This window comes from Hyla sarda, chromosome 1 (genome assembly GCF_029499605.1).
Source record: "Hyla sarda isolate aHylSar1 chromosome 1, aHylSar1.hap1, whole genome shotgun sequence".
In the NCBI taxonomy this organism is placed as follows: domain Eukaryota; kingdom Metazoa; phylum Chordata; class Amphibia; order Anura; family Hylidae; genus Hyla; species Hyla sarda.
The window spans coordinates 584,488,878-584,503,337 of NC_079189.1; the positions used below are offsets into that span (position 1 = coordinate 584,488,878).

The following is a 14,460-nucleotide window of genomic DNA, read 5'->3' on the forward strand; positions in this document are numbered from 1 at the left end:
GCTTTTTTTTTTTTTAACAGCAATTGAAAGGAGTATTCCAGGAAAAATCTTTTTTTTTTTTCTATCAACTGGCTCCAGAAAGTTAAACAGATTTGTAAATTACTTCTATTAAAAAATCTTAATCCTTTCAATAATTATCAGCTGCTGAAGTTGAGTTGTTGTTTTCTGTCTTGGCAACAGTGCTCTCTGCTGACATCTCTGCTTGTCTCTGGAACTGCACAGAGTAGAAGAGGTTTGCTATGAGGATTTGCTTCTAAACTGGGCGGTTCCCGAGACACGTGTCATCAGAGAGCACTTAGACAGAAAAGAACAACTCAACTTCAGAAGCTCATAAGTACTGAGAGGATTAAGATTTTTTAATAGAAGTGATTTACAAATCTGTTTAACTTTCTGAAGCCAGTTGATATATGAGAAAAAGTTTTTTCCTGGATAACCCCTTTAATGATTTGCTTTACAGCAGGCCCGATGGACATAGGTAACAATAGACTGATGCTGTCCCATTGAAATGAAAGGGAAAATTTTCTTGCCGTGCTCGGTGACCTTTGCAAAGGTCATTCTAGAGTGAGAGGGAGGCTGATCTGGGAGCAAAAGCTAGTGTGTGTACCTCATTTCTATATATTGGAGTCACCTTTCACTCTAATCCTGTCGGTGATAATAAAAACACTACTGGGAAATGATCTGTACAGAACAAGAAGACTCAGCTTAAAAGGAGCTATATCATGGGGAATTTTTTTTGTCAACAATGTTTGGGCTGCTCGCGATTAGACATCTTATCTCCTATCCTTACCATAGGGGATATAAGATGTATTTGGCTGGAATACCCCTTTAAGTTGTCTTTTAGGCCTAGTGGCCAGAACGGAAAGCGCAAAATTTTAAGTAATAGACCTGTCAGATAACGTGCACGCACAGCAGATTGTTATTCCCATTGCGGTGAGCTGCATCACTCTGATAGAAAAGTATCCCCGGAAGCTAGGGCGACTTGTATACATAGTTTCCTTCCAGCCAGGGGGGCACGGCTGAGCCCATTCAGCATGTCTACTAAGGGAATTGCAGGTACACAACTCAAACTTATTAAGGGAACTGTAGTCTGACTTCTGGAGACACTAAATCTTAAGTGAGACCAGACTTAAAGGGGCAGCTCGGCGTTCGGAACTGTTCCAAATGCTGGGGCCGGCAGCTCGTGACATCATAGCCCCGCCCCCTCATGATGTAACACCCCCTCAATGCAAGTCTATGGGAGGGGGCGTGACGGCTGTCACGCCCCCTCTCATAGACTTGCATTGAGGGGGCGGGGTTATAACGTCACGAACTGCCGGAAATGTTTCGGCTTCGGAAATGTTCGGAGAGCTGGGGGAGGAGCGGACGCATGGATCTACGGGGGCGCAAAAAACCACCTCACACCGGCACTGGCTCAAGCATTCGGAACAGTTTGTTCCACACGCTGAGCAGGAGAGTACCCCTTTAAAGGCCTCCACCTGCTGGACTTTTATTACACAATCTGTCTCTTCAGCTGTACGGTGTGTCAGCATTACGGATTTCGACGTACCTTCTGGTGTTTAGCGCCTCTGATGTGGGCAGCATATGCATCGGCCCCTGTGCAAGAGACATCACAAAGCTCACAGCGGAGCTGGTTCTGGGTCCCACGGATAGCTGTGCTGCTGCTGGTGGTGTTTTGGGAGGCTTTTAAGGCAGCTTCTTTTTTCTTGTGCTTCTGTCCTTCTAAATGCTCCTTATAGGTCTGGTATTGATTAAAAGGGAAAAATAGACAAAAAGTTACTAAATTGTCAATACAAACAGAAATAAAAATCTAATAATTAAGGTTTCCATAGCAATGCCTGTTATGTGGAACTACAAAGCCACAGACGTAATTCTATTGCTTTTTCAGTTTCTATAGCAAACGTGTTCCCCTCGCTTCTGCAACCGGCTGCAGAGCTAGTGATCTAGTTTGCAAATGATTATCGATCTATATTGGAAATGTAAGCGTGACCACCTAGAACAAACAGGAACATAAAAAAACATAATAGCCACAGGACTTCTGTACAGCCCAGGAGACTAATAATAATACCCTTATGAGATGGAATAGGGTCCCAAATACCTCCTCTCCCACTTCTATCAGTCCGTTCTGGATACCTACTGGTGATGTGGGAATGCGGGTGGTACCATGTCGCACATTTGGCTGTCCTGCCATGAACTTAGCCTGTTCTGTACTGGTGTCCTTGATCTAATACATAGGATTACTTTATTACTTTCCCTTTGGGACCCGGCACCACTCTTACTCTCTACAGGTGAAACTTGGAAAATTTTAATATTGTGCAAAAGTTCATTGTATTTAAGGAAGCATGAAGGGCTCCAAAATCTCCTGGTAGACTGATGTGTTGACCCTGGACTAAAAGGGGTACTCCGCTGCTCAGCGTTTGGAACTGTTCCAAAAGCTTGACCCGGGAGTTCATGACATCGTAGCCCTGCCCTCTCATGATGTCATGCCCCGCCCTTTCAATGCAAGTCTATGGGGTTTTCATAAGCTGTAACCATAATGTAAACAAATCACGTCTTGAACTATCTTGCTTTGCATATAATGAATCCCTCTCATATATCAGTTTCACCTTTTAAGTTGCATTACTGAAATAAATGAACTTGGCAGGATATTCTAATTTTTCGAGTTTCACCTGTATTCTTTCGGGCTCTGTCTCCCACTGGGCCAAATCCCTACTTAAGTTTCTGCTACTGGCAGAACCCACTGGCATCCCTCGCCTGTGACGATCCCCCGCCTACTATTTTGGGCTGGCTTCAGAAAGTGACCTTTCTACATAAGATGGAGGAACTCATGGCAGACGCTAGAAATCTCTCGGTTAAACACCATGCTATACGGAGCCAATGGCTCAACTTCTTTTTGTCCGCAGATTTAGGGCATCTACACCTTACTGCCCAGGAACCCCTCCCCCCACACCGCGCCGCCTTTTAATGGAGCTACTCCCTTCTCTTGCTGATGCTCTCCACTCGTTCCACCCATGGAGTTCTCCCAACATTGTCCTTCCTTTCTTATAAGTACGGTCTGGATTGCGAGGTACCCACGAGGATGCACATATATTCCCCCCTCTCACCTGCCTTTACCCTTTTATCTCTCACACCCTTTGTCTCCATTCCCCTTCCTCTACCCCCCCCCCCATGCGTTTTTCTCCCCTCCTCCCTGTGTTTTCCCTTCTTTCCTGCTTATAGTCCTTTAAATCTTGCATGGGTACTGTGCATCACCCTGTATGATGCCCTCCCCCCTCTGCTTGTAAATTGGTTCATGTTGGCTTGTTGCACAACAAAACCTTGACTCCGACCATTGTTATGTACGTACCTATGTGTTTTTGGACTTTAAAGGGTACCTCTCATCAAATAAACTTTTGATATATTTTAGATGAATGAATGTTGAATAACTTTCCAATAGCAGGTTAATGAAAAATATGCTTCTTTCTATTGTATTTTTCCCGATCAGTCCTGTCAGCAAGCATTTCTGACTCATGCTGGAGTCCTAAACACTCAGAGCTGCCAGCCTGCTTTGTTCACAGCCAAACAGGCTGTGAACAAAGCAGGCTGGCAGCTCTGAGTGTTCTCCTTTGTGAACAAAGCAGACTGGCAGCTCGTAGTGTTTAGGACTCCAGCATGAGTCTGAAATGCTTGCTGCCAGGACTGGTAGGGAGACCCCTAGTGGTTATTTCTTCAAAGTGGAAAATTAAATAGAAAGAAGCATATTTTTTAATAACATGCAATTGTAAAGTTATTCTACATACATTAATCTATAATATATCAAAAGTTTTTTTAATGAGAGGTACCCTTTAAGTATGTAAATGCTATGTTTTGATTTCTTCTAAGTCTTTAATAAACTTTAACTTTGGAGGGAAAAAAAAAATGCATGAAAAGCATGTGCTATATGGTCTTTCAAAGTTATAACTTCCTTAAAACTTTATTCCGGTTAGTAGAGTGCACTGTGTGATCAGGTTATACATTAAAAAGGGGTACTCCGGTGGAAAACAATTTATTTTAAATCAACTGGTGCCAAAAAGTTAAACAGATTTCTAAATCACATTTATAAAAAATTTTTTTAATCCTTCCAGTACTTATGAGCTGCTGTATGCTACAGAGAAAGTTCATTTCTTTTTTAATGTATTATCTGTCTGTACACAGTGCTCTCTGCTGACACCTCTGTCCATGTCAGGAACTGTCCAGAGAAGGAGAGGTTTGTTATGGGGAATTGCTTTTACTCTGGACAGTTCTTGACATGGACAGAGGTGTCAGCAGAGAGCACTGTGTCAGACAGAAAAGAAATTCAAAAAGAAAAGAACTTCCTATGTAGTATACAGCAGCTGATAAGTACTGGAAGGATTAAGATATTTTTTTTTTAATAGAAGTAATTTACAAATCTGTTTAACTTTCTGGCACCAATTGATTTAAAATAAATTGTTTCCCACCGGAGTACTCCTTTAAGATTTTGCCTGACAGAAACAGAAAAACGTAATCTTGGGGGGTGGTCACCTGAGGTCCAGCACAGCTAATCTTGCAGACATCACAGTAATGGATCTGAGGTGGTTTGGGTGGCTGCTTAATCTTAAGCTGCTTGTTCTGAAACGGAGGCTTTTTGGTAAAGTTGCTCCCGCTCCAGACTGCGGTGGCGGCGGCTGCTGCGGCCGCAGCCGCTTGCTTTTGCTGTTGCTGCTGTTGTTGATAATAGGACGATGCCGCCGAATACACTGCAGCTTCGTAACCAGAGTAAGATGTACCTGTAGATACATTTAGAAAAAGTAGAACAATAAAGTTAGGATACATTCATGTAATTCAAAGTCATAACTAGACATATGCAAAAGTAATAGGAAAAGCAGAACACTGAATTCTATAGACCCCTGTATGCATTCAAGCAATGGCTGACAGTATAGCTTAGGGTTTCCCAACCAGGGTGCCTCCAGCTGTTGCAAAACTACAACTCCCAGCAAGCCCGGACAGCCGTTGGAATGCTGGGAATTGTAGTTTTGAAACAGCTGGAGGCACCCTGGTTGGGGAACACTGGCATAGCTTGTAGATTCATTGGACCAAAAGCTATCAAAAGGACATGTCTGTCCTGCAGCAAAAAAAAATAAAAAAATAAACTGGTACAGGTATCACAATGCAGTCACCCTATAAACTACTCTGGGTGGGCTTGTCTAGTAACCAGGGTCCTGGCGCCATTTTTAAACTATGAATACTCTGAAATGCCTGAATCTATCAGAGTAATTCACAGTGTCTCTATGCTGGGCCACGCCCCCTTCCTCCCTCACACTAGGATGGCTGAATGAGCAGCAAAGAAGACAATATATCAGGTAGAAAGAAGGGGTTTTGAATGAAAAGAAACACAGGGATAGTGTCAGTGAGAGTCAGGGACAGATGGTGGGGGGGATTAGGGAGAGTTTAGATCATGATAGGTACTCTTTAAGGAGTTATTAGAATTATTACTCAGAGCTCATAAGATCAGCTCTCTGAAGAAAACGTTGTGTACAAGATATTGTACTAAAGTAAATGACCTATCTGCCTTATGTGCTACAATGTAATCTCTTTATATTTGATGCATTGTATTATGTATCTTTATGCAATGAAAAACTCCTTAATAAAACTTGTTGAACCAAAAACTGATAACTGATTCCCTTTAAGAATTGAAAGGGTCTTGCTATGTTCTAATGTTGCATTATGGTATATCAGGGCACTCAAAGGGTTATTCAAGGCAAAAAAAATTTTTTTTTATAATAACTGGCTCCAGAAAGCTTAACAGATTTGTAAATTTCTTCTATTAAGAAATCTTAATCCTTCCAGTACTTATCAGCTGCTGAAGTTGAGTTGTTCTTATCTGAAAACAGTGCTCTCTGCTGACACCTCTGCTTGTCTCAGGAACTTTTTGAAGCACTAGAGGTTTGCTATGGGGATTTGCTCCAACTCTGGACAGTTCAACTCGACTCCAGCAGCTGATAATTACTAAAAGGATTAAGATATTTTTTTTTTTATAGAAGTAATTTACAAATCTGTTTAACTTTCTGGAGCCAGTTGAGAGAGATTGAAATATATATAATATATCTCTCTCTATATATATATATATATATATATATATATATATATATATATATATATATATATATATATATATAAAAATAAATAAAAGTTTTTTTCCCTGGAATACCCCTTTCATGTGCCCAAAAGACAGAAACACATGTCAGAAGTAATGGAAGTGCTTACCGGAGTATGTAACAGCAGTTGTGCTGTAGGTGGCACTCTGAGTGTACGAGGGCACCACAGTGGCTGCGGCAGCGACAGGTTGCACAGTGGAGGATACAGGGTATATAGAGAAGGTAGTTGTAGCCGGACTGGGGTTGGCAGGTTTGATCGCTGTCACTTGACGAGTCTGTTGCGCCTGCGTGTACTGTGCAGCACCCTGGCTGTAGCCAGCCTTGGGAGCAACTGGAAAAGACAAGGCGAAAGGAGCTGGTACACAGGAGGAAGAAAAGATGTATTGCAGAAAAACAATGTGGTTTAGTTGCACGGTTTAGGGAAATTGCTTTAGAATTCTATACGTTAATAATTGTACAAGCCTGATAATTACAATCATATTTCACACCCAAAACACTAAAGGCCAAAAAGATCCTTCATAGAAGGTCAACCCAGTCCTGAGACTGAATGATTTCATCTTAGGCCGCATTCACATTATGATTTTTGCATCCGTCTAACCTATTGATTGTTCAGATGGCCTAAAATTACATGCTAACAAATCAAACCGGATGTGTCTAAAAATAGTAGCTGTAAACATTGCTAGAAAACTTTACATATATGTATATTTACATATACAGTGGTCCTTCAACGTACAATGGTCTCCGGGTTACAATATATTCGGTCTTTTCTGGACCATGGTAACTCAAAACCAGACTCAACATACAATGTACAGACAGTCCAGATCTGTGATACCTGTCAATGGCCGGAAGAACCGACCAATCAGAATGGACATTTAACTGGTAAAACCCCTGTATTACTGAAGTGCATGCACTGAATTCCTGTCTGGTAGCACCCCCTACAGTACAGGGCGGTATTACATGTTCTGTACTCTTTACATGTACCATGGATATCTGCTCCAGGTTGGGGCGGCTCCATTTTACTTTTTTTAGGACACTGTGTACTGTACAGGACCCTGAAGAAGCTCCTGTCCTCTACATAGACAGTGATTACAGCTCCCAGCAGATCTTTCTTACTTCTATATGTAAGGATTTGCTTTATCTGTATTAGTTATCTACTTATTTTTCTTAATTCCTCACTTTTTCCTATTTTTGGATGACATTTTGGAGGCTTCAGAACCAATTACCAGGTTTCCATAGTTATGAACTCAACATACAATGGTCGTCCTGGAACTGATTAATATTGTAACCTAAAGGACCACTGTATATAAAAAGCGTATCCATTCTTATGTTTCTTGATCTTGCTAGACTATTCCTAAGCTACTGCGTGTATATATTAAAAAAGTTGTACAAATAATTGTATGAAAATGTACAGTGAGAAAATTCAATATGAACCTTAAAAACAAAACCACAAGTATATGAAAGAAAAATCAGGCAAACACATAAACAAACCAAATGTGTTGGATATGTTCTGACAATCGAATAGTATAAGCTCGATGGATGCATCATTTGTGATGTGAATGCAGCCTTAGAATGGACAGTATTTATGCTCATTTAAAAGGTAAAAACACTGTATATGCTATGGGTGTCAGGAGGTCAGTGGGAAGTGTATAAGGACGCATTCACATCACCATTTTTGCATCTTCTGAATGTACTGTTAAAAAATTTCCTAAAATTAAATGTTAAATTGCATGTTAAAATCTAATCCAATGTGTCCTAAAATCGTATGTCAGTATGCTTTCACACTTTTTGTCTGTTCTATTTTTATAAAAAAAATCATTTGTTTTTAAAGGGCTACTCCGCTCCCCAGCGCCCTTAAAGGCTGGGTTCACACTACGTTTTCTCCCATACGGGAGCGCATACGGCAGGGGGGGCTAAAACCTCGCGCTCCCGTATGACTTTCTATGCGCTCCCGTATGTAATTCATTTCAACGAGCCGGCCGGAGGGAAACGTTCGGTCCGGTCGGCTCATTTTTGCGCCGTATGCACTTTTTCCCCGGACCTAAAACTGTGGTCAACTACGGTTTTAGGTCCGGTTGTAAAAGCGCATACGGCGCAAAAAATGAGCCGACCGAACGTTTCACTCCGGCCGGCTCATTGAAATGAATGACATACGGGAGCGCATAGAAAGGCATAAGGGAGCGCGAGGTTTTAGCTCCCCCCTGCCGTATGCGCTCCCGTATGGGAGAAAACGTCATGTGAACCCAGCCTTACATTAAGTTCCGAACGCTGTGTGCGGGCTTCCGTTTTCACTCCTCCGCCCCCTTGTGACGTCACGGCCTGCCCCCTCAATGAAAGTCTATGGGAAGGGGAAGCAATGGCGTGATGTCACAAGGGGGCGGGCGTGAACACGGAAGCCCGCACACAGCGTTCGGAACTCAATGTTCCGGACGCTGGGTAGCAGAGTAACCCTTTAAGCTTCTTGACCTTTCTAGGCTATTCCTAAACTACTCCACTTGTATAAAAAATTTAATCAAAGCATTCTGTTATATGGTTCAACATGATTCACATAAAGCAATGTTTCCAAAAAGTGTGCCTCCAGCTGTTGCAAATCTACAACTCAAACCATGCCTGGACAGCCGTTGGCTGTCCAGGCATGCTTTGAGTTGTAGTTTTGCAACAGCTGGAGGCACACCACTTGGGAAAAACTGACAAAGTAATGTTCAAGTGTTGGATACGTTCTATCCATAGAAGTCTATGGATACATCTAGATATAAGATTGTATACAATAAAGCAGCGTTTCTCAACCAGGGAGCCTCCAGCTGTTGCAAAACAACAACCTCCAGCATGCCCAGACATCCGAAGGCTGTCTGGGCATGCTGGAGGTTGTAGTTTTGCAAGCAACAGCTGGAGGCCCCCTGGTTGGGAAACGCTGCAATAAAGGATAGAATTGTATGATTCAGATGCAAAAACCATGATGGAAGCCTTAGCAGTCTAAGGGTGCGTTCACACTGAGGAAAAGGAGAGGAATCCTCGCGTAAAAATTCTGCCGCGGAATTTGTGCTTTTTTTTTCCGCGTGGAATTAACCCCTTAAGGACTCAGGGTTTTTCCGTTTTTGCACTTTCGTTTTTTCCTTTAAAAAATCATAACCCTTTCAATTTTCCACCTAAAAATCCATATTATGGCTTATTTTTTGCGTCACCAATTCTACTTTGCAGTGACATTAGTCATTTTACCCAAAAATGCACGGCGAAACAGAAAAAAAATCATTGTGCGACAAAATCGAAAAAAAAACGCCATTTTGTAAATTTTGGGGGCTTCCGTTTCTACGCAGTGCATATTTCGGTAAAAATTACACCTTATCATTATTCTGTAGGTCCATACGGTTAAAATGATACCCTACTTATATAGGTTGGATTTTGTCGCACTTCTGGAAAAAATCATAACTACATGCAGGAAAATTTATACGTTTAAAAATGTCATCTTCTGACCCCTATAACTTTTTTATTTTTCCACGTACGGGGCGGTATGAGGACTCATTTTTTGCGCCGTGATCTGAAGTTTCTATTGGTATGATTTTTGTTTTGATCTGACTTTTTGATCACTTTTTATTCATTTTTTAATGTTATAAAAAGTTACCAAAATACGCTTTTTTGGACTTTGGAATTTTTTTGCGCGTACGCCATTGACCGTACGGCTTAATTAATGATATATTTTTATAGTTCGGACATTTACGCACGCGGCGATACCACATATGTTTATTTTTTTTTTTTTTTACACTGTTTTATTTTTTTATGGGAAAAGGGGGGTGATTCAAACTTTTATTAGGGAAGGGGTTAAATGACCTTTATTAACACTTTTTTTTAAAAATTTTTTTGCAGTGTTATAGGTCCCATAGGGACCTATAACACTGCACACACTGATCTCTCATCCTGATCACAGGCGTGTATTAACACGCCTGTGATCAGCATTATCGGCGCTTGACTGCTCCTGCCTGGATCTCAGGCACGGAGCAGTCATTCGTCGATCGGACACCGAGGAGGCAGGTAAGGGCCCTCCCGGTGTCCGGTCAGCTGTTCGGGACACCGCGATTTCACCGCGGCGGTCCCGAACAGCCCGACTGAGCAGCCGGGATACTTTCAGTTTCACTTTAGAAGCGGCGGTCAGCTTTGACCGCCGCTTCTAAAGGGTTAATATCGCACATCGCCGCGATCGGCGATGTGTGGTATTAGCCGCGGGTCCCGGCCGTTGATTAGCGCCGGGACCCACGCGATATGATGCAGGATTGTGGCGCGATCCCGCTTCATATCGCGGGAGCCGGCGCAGGGCGTAAATATACGTCCTGCGTCGTTAAGGGGTTAACCTGGAATTCCGTGCACATTTTCCGCGTGTAATATAGGAGGAAACTTATTTTTTATTTTTTTGCTGGACTACAACCACCAACTATTTATCTATTTATTTTCTGTGCGGAAACAATTCCAAGCGGAAATATTTTTTTACCATTGACTTCAACTCGTGTATTCCGCAAGAAGAATGAACATGTTCTTTCTTCTAGCAGAATGGTATTCTGTGGCGGAATTCTGCGAACATTGAAGCCAATGGCGAAGCAGATGTTAAAGGGGTACTCCGGTCAAAACCTTTTTTCTTTTAAATCAACTGGTGGCAGAAAGTTAAACATATTTGTAAATTACTTCTATTAAAAAATCTTAATCCTTCCTGTACTTATTAGCTGCTGAATACTACAGAGGAAATTCTTTTGTTTTTGGAATGCTCTCTGATGACATCACGAGCACAGTTCTCTCTGCTGACATTATTATAATAATAATAACGCTTTATTTATTGTTGTCCTTAGTGGGATTTGAACCCAAGTCCCCAGCACTGCAAGGCAGCAGTGCTAACCACTGAGCCACCAAGCTGCCCTTAGCATACATCTGCTGTGCACGGTTGCTAAAATGGACAGAGATGTCAGCAGAGAGCACTGTGCTCGTGATGTCATTAGTGTCCCAAAAAGAAAGGAATTTCCTCTGTAGCATTCAGCAGCTAATAAGTACTGGAAGGATTAAGATTTTTTTAATAGAAGTAATTTACAAATATGTTTATCTGCCACCAGTTGATTTAAAAGAAAAAAAGTTTTCACCGGAGTACCCCTTTAATTATTTCTAAGCGGAGAATTCAAGAGGAATTACTTGGTGTGAACGCACCCTTAATCTTCTTGTTTGTCCCTTTTGCAGCACTGATGTACTGTTAATAACACTTCATTGATATCCCCCATGAGAAATGAGAAACAACCTACTTGTCTGGTAGTAGGACTCGGCCACAGATGGCTGAGGTTGGGCAGCTACAGCTGCGACAGTTGCAGTCGGTTGCTGGTAGTACTGCTTGCTGTCATAGGCTACAGCCGGCGCTGTCGACCTCACATAGGAATACGAATCCTGAAAGAACAAACGTTTATGCAATTTACTAAAAACAAAACATTTTTATAAAAATTCCTTCCAGTACTCATCAGCTGCTGTATAATACACAGGAAGTTCTTTTCTTTTTGAATTTCCTTTCTGCCTGACCACAGTGTTCTCTGCTGACACCTCTGTCCACGTCAGGAACTGTCCAGAGCAGGAAGAAATCCCCATAGAAAACCACTTTTACTGTGGACAGTTCCTGACGTGGACAGAGGTGTCAGCAGAGAGCACTGTGGTCAGGGAGAAAAAAAAATTCAAAAATAAAAGAACTTCCTGTGTATTATACAGCAGCTGATATGTACTGGAAGGATTGGGATTTTTTAATATAAGTAATTTGCAAATCTGTTTAACTTTCTGGCACCAGTTGATTTAAAAGAAAATGTTTTCCAGTGGAGTACCCCTTTAACCCCTTAAGGACCAGGCGTTTTTCGTTTTTTCCTCCTTACCTTTCAAAAAATCATAACTCTCAATTTTGCAACTAAAAATCTGTATTATGGCGTATTTTTTGCGCCACCAATTCTACTTTGTAATGACATCAGTCATTGCACCCAAAAATCTACGGCGAAACGGAAAAAAAAAAATCATTGTGGGACAAATTGAAAAAAAAAATGCCATTTTGTAACTTTTGGGGGCTTCCGTTTCTACGTAGTAAATTTTTCGTTACAAATGACACCTTGGAAATGCCGGGTGATTCAAACTTTTATTAGGGGAAGGGATAATTGAAAGGGTTAATGATTTTTTTTACACTTTTCTTATGCAATATTATAGCTCCTATAGGGGGGGCTATAACATTGCATTAACTGATCTTTTACACTGATTGATCCATCTCCATAGGAATGGATCAGTGTTTTCGGCGATTGAATGCTCAAGCCTGGATCTCAGGCTTGAAGCATTCATTCGGCGATTGGACAGCACAGGAGAAGGTAAGAAGACCTCCTCCTGTGCTACAGCTGTTCGGGATGCCGCGATTATACCGCGGCGATCCCGAACAGCTCCCTGAGCTAGCCGGGCACTTTTACTTTCATTTTTAGCCGCGCGGCTCAGCTTTGAGCGCGCAGCTAAAGGGTTAATAGCGCGCGGCACCGTGATCAGTGGCGCGCGCTATTAGAGGCCGGACCCGGCTTCACTATGACGCCGGGCCCGCCGCCATATGATGTGGGGTCACCGTGTAACCCCGCGTTATAACACGGGAGCGGGACTAGGGGCGCAAGTTTACGCCCTTGGTCCTTAACAGGTTAAATAGGCATTGTTCATTTGAACAAACTTTACACAGATCAATAGTACAAGTGAATATAAGAAACTTTGCAATATATTTGATTAAACAAAAATGCTTCTTTCTCCTATTATCAAGTTTCTTGCCTCCCCCCATCTCCTGTATTACACTCTGCAAATCAGCTCAGCTTTGTCCTGTGTCACAAGCCAATACAAGTCTATAGAGGGGCAAGAAGAGGGAACTCTGCCCACCAGCTCTGGGAGAACTGCAAAATATCGATTAGGCATGCAGAGCAGAAATCTTCCAGAAAAATCTCATAAAAGTTATATAATAGGCAGAAAGAGTGTTGATCCTAATGTACACACATAGGGGGAGATGTATCAAAACCTGTGCAAAGGAAAAGCTGCCCAGTTGCCCAAAGCAACCAATCAGATCGCTTCTTTCTTTTGCAGAGGTCTTGTTAAAAATGAAAGTAGTGATCTGATTGGTTGCTATGGGCAACTGTTCCTCTGCACAGGTTTTGATAAATCTTCCCCCATAGGGCAGCTTAACCTGAAAAGTCACCCAAAATTGCAGGTACGCTTTAACTGTTACATGTCAACCATACCTGGTAGTTTTGTGTAGTCACAGGAGGTGGTGGCGGTGGAGCCTCTTGCTGCCGCTGTGTATAGCCATAGTCTGTGGCTGTATGAGCTGTGGGGTAGCCTCCGTAAGCTGCGGTTGCTGCAGCGGCCACGGCAACTGGTGCGGGTCGAGCTACGGCCACTGTGGCTGCCGCGGGGGCGTATGCTGCTGTGACTGTGTGCGCAGCTACAGGAGCCTGATGCACAGTGTAACTGCCCACAGTGGTTGGATGGGAATAGGCAACTCCTGATGCTGGCTGCTGGCTGGGGAGACATGAAAGAACGAGTTAAATGTAAGCAGGACACAAAATGGCCAAAAATGTATGAAATCAGCTAAGGATAAAGTTCACATAAGTGCACCATGTCGGCAGAATAATATACCGCTGTTTACCCGCGGCATGCACATTCGCAATGTAGTCTACTAGCGAGTACGTTCGGGCTATTTCTGAACATATATTGTTATTTTCCTGGCCACCTGCGCTTTGTAGTCTTGCAAAATAAAAGTATATTCTCAGAAACTGACCGAACATACTCGCTAGTAGACTACATTCTACCCAATGGAATGAACGGGCATAGTGGTCATATGTTGGCATCCTGTTGTGCTGGTGTATACAGAGGGCAAAGGACATATGTGAATATATCCTACAATAAATCACAGGTGAGATCCATAGCATAACTATTTGCATAATGCTCATGCTGGGACTTCGTCTGTCCAGGCATGCTGGGAGTTGTAGTTTTGCAACAGCTGAAGGCACTCTGGTTGGAAAACAGTTCTGACTTATCGAGGTTTAAAGGGGTTCTCCGGTGGAAATTTATTTTTATTTTTTTCAACTGGTGCCAGAATGTTAAACAGATGTGTAAATTACTTCTATTAAAAAATCTTAATCCTTCCAGTACTTATTAGTGGCTGTATACTACAGAGGAAGTTCTTTTCTTTTTGGATTTCTTTTCTGTCTGACAGTAGTGCTCTCTGCTGACACCTCTGTCCATTTTAGGAACTGTCCAGATCATGAACAAATCCCCATAGCAAACCTATTCTGCTCTGGACAGCTCCTAAAAT

At 42.2% G+C, this 14,460-nt stretch overlaps 1 protein-coding gene, 1 long non-coding RNA gene and 1 other non-coding gene across 6 annotated transcripts in view; 1 reads left to right on the plus strand and 2 right to left on the minus strand.

Moving 5' to 3' along the window:
- The window catches only part of LOC130295048 (uncharacterized), a 93,173-nt gene that overhangs the window by 61,977 nt on the left and 16,736 nt on the right, over positions 1-14,460 (plus strand). The window lies entirely within an intron of this gene.
- ZFR (zinc finger RNA binding protein) overlaps positions 1-14,460 on the minus strand; it is an 84,265-nt gene that overhangs the window by 32,201 nt on the left and 37,604 nt on the right. For 3 of the 4 annotated variants that reach the window (XR_008848663.1, XM_056545202.1, XM_056545193.1), the window contains 5 exons: positions 13,385-13,664; positions 11,402-11,540; positions 6,241-6,486; positions 4,519-4,763; positions 1,547-1,738 (listed from right to left, as the gene is read on the minus strand). Coding sequence is in view for 3 of the 4 variants with exons in the window: in XM_056545202.1 (XP_056401177.1) it covers positions 1,547-1,738; positions 4,519-4,763; positions 6,241-6,486; positions 11,402-11,540; positions 13,385-13,664 (1,102 nt within the window). In the remaining variant the exon portion in view is untranslated. The remainder of the gene's footprint in view (positions 1-1,546; positions 1,739-4,518; positions 4,764-6,240; positions 6,487-11,401; positions 11,541-13,384; positions 13,665-14,460) is intronic. The other variant, XM_056545210.1, reaches the window with a different exon arrangement.
- On the minus strand, positions 1,834-1,951 carry LOC130345574 (small nucleolar RNA SNORA66). The gene has a single exon (XR_008884277.1). It is a non-coding gene; the product is annotated as a small nucleolar RNA SNORA66 (small nucleolar RNA).